Here is an 11,961-nt window from a genome sequence, read left to right on the forward strand (position 1 = left end):
TATATATATATAAAGAGAGAGAGAGAGAGATGAGTGTGGGATGAAAATTCAATACCAAATAAAGGTTTTGTTCTATTTTGCACACTGTTTAAACTGTGCTGTTGTAATATTCCTCAAAACTATTTTCTCCTTGTGTAGAAGTCGTAGCCATAGAATAATATTGGCTCCATAATTATCGCGAGATGTGCTTGCAATTTAAACTCGTAAAAGTACGCACTAATTTTGCAGTGTATAGCCCAACTATGGGCTAGTTTAGTTTTAACATTAAAACACTTTACCTTGGTCTTTGGAGAAAAAACTTTATTAACATAATATTGTGGTTCAATATCTGTTATTGGTTTTGATTTCACTAAACCAATAGTATTGTTCAGCTGTCTGAGGCCAGTTAGTTGGTCATTATTAAACCATAGGCTCGATACTTGCAGCAGTTTTCCTAAATTTTCATATTTTAGTGTCGCCGCGTGAAATGCTAATTTTAGACGCCCCTATTCAAGTGTTATTTACTTGTCAATTTAATTTGTAAACTTATAAATCTGTAAAAGTGTGGTTATTTGGGCTCCAGTTTGGATATAATGTTTGTTTATTGAACTTATAAAAAGTTGATACAGAGCGTCACATATAAATGTTTACGTTTGTCAACAATTATTTTTATTTGACCTGTAGATGGAGCTATTCGCTTTGATGCCTTGTATCCGTTGTATTTGACTTGGAGATGGAGCTATTCCCTTTGATGCCTTGTATCCGTTTTAGAAGCTATTCTTCTCTATTTGCTTTTGTTTAGCTTTGCTTTACTCTTTTCATTTTGACGTTATTTCAAGAACGTAATACAATTTAATGATTAAGTATATTCATTTCAAGACTTTTAACTTGGCATTAGCCCTTGACGGAGCCCCGAGTGGCCTAGTGGTCGTAAAGCGCTCACCATTCCGGATCACTGCCATCTCACCTCTGTCTGCGTGGGTTCGAGTCTCAGGCTCGGCTAACTTCGGTACATGAGAAAGCCTGCCAGTAGTTTCTCGTGGGTCGGTGGTTCTTTCCAGAGTTTTCCAGGATTCTTCATCCATCAGTTATGGTGTCGCTCTACAGTTTCGCCTTTTGCATAGGAAGGGTTAGAATTTTAAAGAAAAAGAATTTCCCCCGTTTCCTCACTAGTTATACTGGTATACTGGTTCTTTTAAAAACCTTGTATATCTTAGGTATAAATCAAAGAACGTTTAATTCCATTTATTTTGGTGTATGATTGACGGGTTAAAATGAGTTATATAGTATACAGCTTGGCCTTACTCCAGATGTGCACCTTTCAAAAAGATGCTAGCTCCACTAAGTCATTTTCACTTCCTGAACTTCAGAGGTAAATTGTATAAAAAAGAGCAGATAACTCTTTTACATTTTATATATTTGGTAATTCATTCATTGCACTTTCAGAAGCTGGTATTGTCTAGTCTTGCAAAATTCATTTTCCCTATTTTAATAGCTGCTATGGAAAGTGTACATTAGACTAATTCAGTCTGATTTTGTAGCACAATGGATCAGTCATTTTAGTTAGCAGTATGCTTCGACCATGTACAATATCCAAAAGAACAATATCCAAAGAAATATCATCCACATTACATTAATGTAACATAGAGGTATGCCAACATTCTCTCCACTGTGCATGTTTTAAATGCAAATTTCACCTTGCATACGTCACCCTCTCAAAGGTTCATTCTGGCTAGTGAGCACCCCCCCCCCCCCTTTACTGGACGCCATGCATAGCCTATCTTATGTTGAAAAATGGCGTTAAACCCTAAAACAACAACAACAACAACAACTAGTCCATGATATTTGACCTTCAACGCACTCGTGTCTTGTATGTCCAGATGATTTGTTACTATAAAACAACACCTTGTGGCAGGAAGATAGCATCACTAGTAATTTAAATTAATTGTAACTCATTCCCCTGCACCACGTTGTAATCATACTGACTAGAGTAAACATGCATTAATAACCAATCATGTCTGCGACAGGTTTTGAATATACGTCGAGGACTTTTTGTATACATATGAGACATATAGTAGGCATTTATTTGTAAGCATATACTGCATAATTTACCCTTATATTATCTATTTTCCATTTTGTTTTATTGGAATGACCTATCATGCTGTATGCAGTGTAGTAATAAGGTGTTTTTTTATAATTTAACCCTAACCCTTACTCTAACCATATTTCATAGGAACCATTGCATCATATTTGGTTATTCAGATAAAAATGCATCGGAAAAACTACACTGAATGGGATGCAGTTGTGAATATGTGAAGGCAACGCAGACAAACAATGCATTACTATAAATTATATATATATATATATATATATATATATATATATATATATATATATATATATATATATTCACATTAGCTTTTATCGAGAGGCCTGGAACAATTTCCAAAAGCAGCCCATCTCTGCCCCGCGAAATCAATTTCAATGTGTTATTTGCCATCCTACCCTCCACTACCTAATCCACTCCAGCACTGACATTTTTGTAAATATTGATGGTACTGATGAAAGAGAAGTTCATCTTTAATGTAATTAAGTTTCGCTTATATGAACATGCCGTGCTCTTGAAGATTTCGACCGTAGCCTTTATCTCTGTCTTTCTCAACAACATTGTGACTAACTGAAACGTCAAGCTCTTACTTATTGTTCGACAAGTACATTTTTATCTTGTATGAAAGTGACTGTGTTGGACTTTTTCAAAAACATTTCTTTTGATGTCAATATATGCAAGACCGGATTAAGGTTGCAGGTGGCCAAGAGTAATTTCAAAATAAAATTCCATCCCAGCCCTCCTCCAAATCCACTGCGTTTTTTTCACCCACACCACCCCAACTCAACCTATCCCCGTCCTGATTGGGAAGATGTCTGGAGCAGCTCTTCCAGTTCTTCAGCCATTAATCTGGTCATGACTACATGTTATTATATTTACAGGAATCTTGAAATTTATATACTTCCTTTCGTTTAGGTGTTGCCAACATGTATGTACTTGAATTAATAATGGACAAAACAAAGTCCAATGCAAATAGCATAACATTACGTTCATAAATAAAATTTTTTGCTACGTTAAGTTGCATCATTCTTGTTTGATAATATGAGATCCCACCTTAGATTAGGTTTATCTACTAATATTTAGCTGTTTGCTGTAAAGAGGGTCCGAACTTATTTGCTTTGTAGGTGCAGAAACCCAGTGATTATGATTTATACATGTCATGTATATGACTGTTTGTGTTGCAAATAAACAATGCAGTGGACCCAATCTTCGCATCAGGCATGGCTGTTAACGCCTGTCTCTGTTTTATCTGCCCTGTTTCAGTCCGACAGAGCATAAATATCAATTTTTATGTTGTTTTTCCGTTGTCAAAATGTTGTCAACCATAATTGATCAAGAATCAAGTTAGTGAAGTGCAATCGCTATGTACATAACCATGGCTGGGTATAGACATGTACTTGAAAAAGGGGTTACACAAGTCGAAATTCCGGGAATCAATCAATGTTTAACGGAATTTATTGACTTACGTCAATATTACACGGTATGTCCTCTTACAAAATGCTATTTGACAGTTGATATTTTGATCCCTAAAAAGGCGATATCAAGGGTTTAAAGTATATGAGGTCATTTAGATAAATGATCAATAATCTATAAATATTCTACAGATAAAGGACAAGGAAGAAAAGGACGGGAACTATTGTCATATTTTATGAAAGAGGTTACTGACAAGGTATAACCACTGTCTCGAACACATGCAATAAACTATTTTGTTCTTATACTAGTGTTCTTAAGAATTCAAATGGAACTGGTGAGACAGAGCACATGATTCAATGTTGAGTGAACAGCCACTAATTAAAGAAGGGCTGGATCAGAATACATATATTTTGATCCGTAAATTACGACGCTATTTCTAAGTCAGAATATGTAAGTAAACACTCTCTGTCTTTGTTTCTTTCTCCCCATCTGTCTCTCTCTCTCTCTCTCATACCAGAACTGCTCTGTTTCAGCAAACAATATTTTCTTTAAGAAGAAAGAGCAAGAACTCATACTGTGCATCAATTCAAAGCAGATTGTTTTTCCACAAAGGTTTTCACTTCGTTGTCTGTCTATGTGTCTGTCTGTCTATCTGCCTGTCTGTATGTATGTTTATCTATCTATCTTTATATATATATATATATATATATATATATATATATATATATATATATATATGTGTGTGTGTGTGTGTGTGTGTGTGTGTGTGTGTGTGTGACGGTAAATAAGATATGGAGGCGTATATCAACGTAGATACAACAATGACTTGGCAAATATGTAGTTTGTTTAGCCGTTCCTTGAAATACTATATACACTAGCATAGTTGTCTTCATTCTTTGACACACGGGGGCACTACGGTATTGTATACCTTACGAATTCCCAATCGTAAAACAAACATATTACGATATTTTACAAGGGAAACTGAAACATTTTATTTACTTTTGCACACATTATTTGCCATATATTGAAATATTCTTTAAATCGATAAGTATTTTAAATCGTGCCACTCTGCATGAAATTATCGCTTTTCACATGGTGATAAAAGTTTACTAAGACCTACCCTCTTTGCCTATACTACAATGTTTGTCATGTTTTATATTGCCTATACTACAATGTTTGTCATGTTTTATATTGCCTATACTACAATGTTTGTCATGTTCATATTGCCTATACTACAATGTTTGTCATGTCCATATTGCCTATACTACAATTTTTGTCATGTTCATATTGCCATTACTACAATGTTTGTCATGTTCATATTGCCTATACTACAATGTATGTCATGTTCATATTGCCTATACTACAATGTTTATCATGTTCATATTGCCTATACTACAATGTTTGTCATGTTCATATTGCCTATACTACAATGTTCATCCTTTTTATATTTCCAGCTCTATAGTAAGAAATGGAATTCAGCAAATACTTTATTGAGTTTAGTACGTGCAAGACAATTTTTACTGCATATTAATTACTCTACGTGTGGCAAAAAGAAGCATAATCTTTTTGTGTAGAGCACAGTTCCTAATCTTTGTTTATAAACGTCCATTCGATTGATTAAGAAAACAACTATACACAATTTAGTTTGATTTTGTTGGGACTAACCCATTTTAAAATCCATTTTATGACGTACATGGTTGCCAGTATATTTGGTGGAGGAAAATGCATCATCACATGATAAATTACTGGCAACGTTTTTCACATGCCCACGTTGCCCGAACCGAGATTCGAAATCACGTGACCAGAGGTGAGATTTGTTTGTGATATGTAAAGGCAAGGGCGCCATAGTCTACCCGGCAACCTGGACCCCCCAACCCCCTAAAAATAAAACACAACAAATAAACAAACATAACAAACAAAAAACGGCTGAAGCTGTCACCTCTTTTGATGTTAGTCTTTTACAAAGAAAGGAAGAAAAGGAAAGGAAGAAAAGGGAATCTTCAGTGTTTGTAAATCGTCCTTATATTTTCATTTCGCCTGAATGCAGGGTATGTACATCAAACGATTCGATAACTCCATCTGACGGCAGGATATGTACATCTAATGACTCGATAACTCCATCTGTCTGCAGGGTATGTACATCAAATGACTCGATAACTCCATCTGACGGCAGGATATGAACATCAAATGACTCGATAACTCCATCTGTCTGCAGGGTATGTACATCAAATGACTCGATAACTCCATCTGACTGCAGGGTATGTACATCAAATGACTCGATAACTCCATCTGACGGCAGGATATGAACATCAAATGACTCGATAACTCCATCTGTCTGCAGGGTATGTACATCAAATGACTCGATAACACCATCTGACTGCAGGGTATGTACATCAAATGACTCGATAACTCCATCTGACTGCAGGGCATGTACATCAAATGACTCCATCTGACTGCAGGGTATGTACATCAAATGACTCGATAACTCCACCTGACTGCAGGGTATTACATCAAATGACTCGATAACTCCATCTGACTGCAGGGCATGTACATCAAATGACTTGATAACTCCAACTGAATGAGGGTATGTACATGAAATGACTCCATAATTCCATCTGAATGCAGTATATGTACACGAAATGACTCCATCACTCCATCTTGATGCAGGATATGTACACGAAATGACTCCATCACTCCATCTTGATGCAAGATATGTACATGAAATGATTACATAACTCTATCTGAATGCAGGATATGTACATCAAATGACTACACAACGCCACACATGTAAATGGTTAAAAGGCACTGTTCACAAAGATCACAGTTCAGATAGTTAAAAGACACTGTACGCAAAGAACTCGTTTCAGATAGTTAAAAGGCACTGTACGCAAAGCATCATATGTTGCTGTAGTGTGTTCAAACGCATTAAACTTGAAACTGTCATCGATTTATTGTATTGTGTAAAACTTTTATTTTCGTTATTTCCTTTTTTAAAACAAGTCAATGAATCTGTTTATCTTAATTTGAATGGCAGTCAGTCAGTATTGGTCTGGGCTCGGTCAGGTCGGAACTGGGTCATCGGAACTGGGTCAGGTCGGAACTGGGTCAGGTCGAAAAGTCATAGTGCTGAGTTTGCTACTCTGTCACTGTACTACATGCCCCACTTGTGTTTTTGTGACTAAAACACTTAATGCAGTGAAATCAATCAAATAATCAATGGGTGGATCTACCCTCGGATGCTGTTTTAAAATGATCTAATTCTCTTTATTGGTCCTTTGTTATTTAGATTTGAGTCACTGTTATTAACATAAAAATACTTGTTTAAATAATGCAATATGCTGCTGTAAAGATTAGTCTTTTCACGTGTAATTGCTATCCTAAATGACAGGATTTCTCTTAGGAATTATTTTCAGCAATTTGCTGAGTGTCGTGTCTTTTAAAACTTTTTAACAGCGAAACTAGTTCTTTCCAGCGCAGTTAGGTTTTTCCTTTGTAAACTGAGCATCTGAGTCAGCAAGTGCAAATGGCAACCGCAAAGAAAGTCCAGGACATAGCAGATATAAATGACGCTGGTCAGCAGTCCAATCCCATTCTGGAGGAATCAAGACAATACAAAATGGTTAGTTCCCATTTTTGCATTTAAAAAAAAAGAAATTGAGTAATAGGAGTGGTGTATAATATAATTGTTTTGTGTAGGCATTATGAGACACTGAATATATGTAAAATAAAAACCATTTAGGTTGATAAATATAAAGTGAGGTGAATCAAACATTTTAGACTTTCAACAACTTTTTTCAGCGTACATCACATATTTCACATTATATAAAAATACATTTATCGGATTATATATATGTAGGGAAGTGTTTGCCTGAACACATGGATAGAGAGCTGTACAGACAAACCTGTCTTGAACAGCCAAAACCGAGAAGTGTCAAATATGGCTTTATATGTTTTCTTATCAAATAATTCCGCTTGATGATTCACGATTGTGAATAAGTAACGTATAATCAGAAATGTACAAAACAGTTTATTTCACCAGCTTGCACAATACAAACGATTTGTTACTTGACCAATGTGTTCATAGTCTGCTATAGTCTGACGAACGAAACTAACGGTACAAATTATTACAACTATGAGGCCCTGCCAAGCTAGCATCTCTGCCTTATTATTCGAACATTTAGTATAGATATTTCAAATGAAATTAGTGTCAGTAACGTTAATGAGAACAGCAAGAATGAGATCTGGGAGTTGTTGCTTATCATTTTATTTGAATGTATCACTTACTTGCCTACAATCAAAGCTGTGTGGTTTCGAATGTTTTCTTTTTCAATTAATTAGTAACATGTCAGCTATTTTTCAAAACAAACACTTCTCCTGTTTTGGACATCAACCAATGAATTTTCTATGAAGTGTAACTTTTCATTATGTGCCTAGGTCATGCCTTTCGCTTCTTATCTTCTACCAATGTACATTCGTTTTTCAAATAGTCTAGTACCTCTGCCTACTTCAAATAGTACATCTGCCTACTTCAAATAGTCTAGTACATCTGCCTACTTCAAATAGTCTAGTACATCTGCCTACTTCAAACAACTTCAAATAGTCTAGTATATCTGCCTACTTCAAATAGTCTAATACATCGGCCTACTTCAAATAGCATGCTACATCGGCCTACTTCAAATAGTCTAGTACATCTGCCTACTTCAAATAGTCTAGCACATCTGCCTACTTCAGATACTCTAGTACATCTGCCTACTTCAAATAGTCTAGTACATCGGCCTACTTCAAATAGTCTAGTACATCTGCCTACTTCAGATAGTCTAGTACATCTGCCTACTTCAAACAACTTCAAATAGTCTAGTACATCTGCCTACTTCAAATAGTCTAATACATCGGCCTACTTCAAATAGTCTAGTACATCTGCCTACTTCAAATAGTCTAGTACATCTGCCTACTTCAAATATTCTAGTACATCTGTCTACTTCAAATATTCTAGTACATCTGCCTGCTTCAAATAGTCTAGTACATTTGCCTATTTCAAATAGTCTAGTACATCTGCCTACTTCAGATAGTCTAGTACATCTGCCTACTTCAAATAGTCTAGTACATCGGCCTACTTCAAATAGTCTAGTACATCGGCCTACTTCATTGACATTGGACAAAGTTATCGCGAGTGGCATCGAGGGCATCTGCTCTGCTACGACACATAGCACCCTCCAGAGTTGTAATGAAATGTTATCAGTTCAGCCCAATGTGTGTCTGATGCAGTTAAATGAGTCGCACCTTGTACATGTGGTTTGCATTCTTTACTTTGAAACATATTTTACGAGACATTCTTTCATGAATGTTCGCGATTTGATCACATAACGAGTTATTTGAGAAATATATGTTTTAGCGATACACTTCAGAAAGCATTGTGGAAGTGTGTATGTGTCCGTTCGCAGCGTGCTATCACCTAGCATCTGTCCCGAACTTGTATCCGCTGGATACTTTTTTTAAAATAATGCATGGAAACAAAACTAGGTACAAAATCTTTGTGTTAAAAAGATCTAAGGCAAGTTCTTGTTTCACCTTTACTCCAATAGGTATCGGTACCTTATTTGAGATAGCTTCAAACTTGTAAAACAAGGGACTCGTGTTCGATACCTACTCAGGTTAGCCTTGGATGACTGCCTCTGTTTTGGGGAGAAGAATAAAACCACATTCCGCCGATTACTGCCGCAATGATGGGCCAGTTACACGTTAGAAGAGCTGTTTATATATATATATATATATATATATATATATATATATATATATATATATATATATATATATATATATATATATATATATATATATATATATATATTGTCGGGGGATTTTGCTTGACTATGAAATACATTTACCCATCAGTTTTGATTGAATATTATTTACTTTGCGCATCAGCATGAATTCTACTTTCGACGGATTATTTTCTCACAAATATATATTGACGATAATTTGTTTGTTCACAGAAGGTGATAATTTTGAAGGATATATATATGTAACTAAATACTTTCACAAACAAAATGCAATTTGGTGTTTTGTGTCCATCCGATCACGCCAATTCAAATATCGTTCTCAAGTATTATTGTTTTCTCTCCACGGTGGTCATCTTGATCTTTCTATTAGCTAAAGACAGTAATATCGACGTGTGATTTCACTAAAATATATTTTCGTTTATGTTTCCACATTGAAAATTGCACCGATCAGACTTCCAACCTGGTGACAACGGCGACAATATTGAATATTTTTTAATCGATAGTCTTTAAAGAACTGGTAGCATAAATATGGAATTTCCACTAAAATCTACCGAGTATATATCTTAAGTCATAAATTAGGACAGTGACAATGTTATAGCCGAGATTGTTTGCCACAGTGATCATAGCTTAAAATGGTCTAGTTACACCAACTATTCTTGAACAATTGGTCATTCCGACATGTTTACTGTTTTTTAAAGCCACCCTCTCGTAATATTTGATTGTTCTTATATTGTTTGACCTTGGTCTGACCTCCATGATGACTGTCCTGATGGCAACCTCGGACATACTTGTATTTGCTATTTCACTAAATCACTCTAGCAATATTCATCTTATTCCATTTGACCTTCAGGGTTTCACCATGTTGACAATCATAAATGTTTATCACTGATGGTTTTGAACAAATGAAAGTATTTTTTATGGCATTCAACATATCTTCACTTTTATGTTGGATTAAGCAAACCAATCCCAATTAATACTGGGGTCAGGGTCAAGGTCAATATCAAGGTCTAACTAAAGTTTATTGCTTCCATTTTTATTTTTCATTCGGCTTGTCTAAATATATGGATAAAATAACATTCTTGGAATTTCTTGTTTGTCAGTAGAGCTTCAAGTTCTTTGAAATTAATAACGAGGCAACCTGATGGAAGCGAACTTTGTTGTCTTCAGGCACCTGTTCCACTTATAGTTAGGTGATAATGTTTGCCTTTGCAGCAGCAAGCACCGATGACAACCGTAGATAATATCAAGACTCAATCAGACATCCAGAACTCAGGCGAGCAGCACATTCTGGTTTCGCAGCCCATCCATGAGAATTCTGGAGATGGTAAAGAGGTTAGTTCATCCTTTAGTTTTTAAGTCCATGAGATGTGAGTTGAGAAATTGCGGGGATGATGGTGGTGGCGATAAATTACCATAATTGGTTTTTGTAGATTTCATGAGACGTTTTTAGATGTGTATTCAACACTATTTTAGCGAAGAACAAATATAGAACTGTTGTTTTAGATCTTGAGAAATTATTAAGAATTTACATTCATGGACCTTTTTGGGCCCAGAGAACATTAGTGTCTACGAGTTTTTCTTGTACTGTTCCTCGTCTTTGTTTAAACAAACTTTGACAGGCCAATAGATAGTGACATTTTTTCTTCTTTAAGCTGTTCTTCAACTTGTATTTAGGCGAGCGTTCTTTCCTCTGCAGAGTATAGTTCAGAGTAAGGACGCACCAACGTCTGATGCAGAGAAATTCAAAGACGTAGTAGATGTCAAGGACGTTGACAGGCTGCCTAGCACAATCTCACAGCCGGTCCAGGATAAATCAGGCCCAGATAAAGAGGTTAGTTCCTCCATTATGAGCCTCGGGGGTTGGGGAAAAGAAATGTTTCAATACTGGGGAACTTAAAATAATACAAGGACATGAGAAATACTTTTCATTGATGACAGAAAATCAATTCAGACCGTTCTCTCAACAAACATTTTTGTACAGTTTTGATCCTCGAATATCTTGAAAGTAAAACCTCAATAGCATGTTGAAAACTATAATTTGTCCTTAATTGTTACATTTACATTGAGATGACAGTGGATATTTTTAGACTGAGTATCCGAGTCAAAAGGCACAAAAGGCAGCATCAGAGAAGTGCATCATTGCACAAGAAGGCATCCAGGACGTTAGAGAACAGTCTGGCACAATCGCACAACCCACCAAGGACGACGTAGGAAGAGATAAACATGTTAGTTGCTGGCTTTGTTTCAATGACCAGGGAATAGGTTTGTGTAGAATAGGGTTGGAATCGTGTGGATTGTATATAACAAAGAGAAATAAACTAGCCAATTCACATTCTTGAGAAATGTTCTTTTTTTAACCTCGAAAGGTTTTATATTAATAAATATTTATTTAATACAGTCATGTCGGTAAAATGTTTATGTTCAAAGGTATAATGAGAACAACACATTGAAGCTTGTCTTAAGCAGTCAATTTCGAGAAGTAAAACATTTGGCCTTCTTTGACAGGGAGCTGCTTACGAAGGTTTTATTTATCAATTAATACCAATTACAGATGCATCCCTGCGTAACATCAAAGCATATCGACACTGTACAAAGATTTGTTTCACAGACTTGAGCAAACTAATCGATTTCGAACGTTTGGCCAGAGCTTAACACTTTGTCGCATTATGACCGACATACAGT

At 35.8% G+C, this 11,961-nt stretch overlaps 1 protein-coding gene across 1 annotated transcript; it reads left to right on the plus strand.

Moving 5' to 3' along the window:
- Positions 1 to 3,380: 3,380 nt before the first annotated feature.
- On the plus strand, positions 3,381 to 11,618 carry LOC149774823 (uncharacterized). The gene is made up of 5 exons (XM_089944727.1): positions 3,381 to 3,949; positions 6,972 to 7,118; positions 10,492 to 10,611; positions 10,976 to 11,110; positions 11,367 to 11,618. Exons 2-5 carry the CDS (start codon positions 7,023 to 7,025, stop codon positions 11,616 to 11,618), a joined length of 603 nt encoding a protein of 200 aa, XP_089800853.1. The 5' UTR covers positions 3,381 to 3,949; positions 6,972 to 7,022.
- Positions 11,619 to 11,961: the final 343 nt, after the last annotated feature.

This window comes from Sinohyriopsis cumingii, unplaced genomic scaffold (assembly GCF_028554795.1).
Source record: "Sinohyriopsis cumingii isolate HCF-2022 unplaced genomic scaffold, ASM2855479v2 utg000131l, whole genome shotgun sequence".
Classification (NCBI taxonomy): domain Eukaryota; kingdom Metazoa; phylum Mollusca; class Bivalvia; order Unionida; family Unionidae; genus Sinohyriopsis; species Sinohyriopsis cumingii.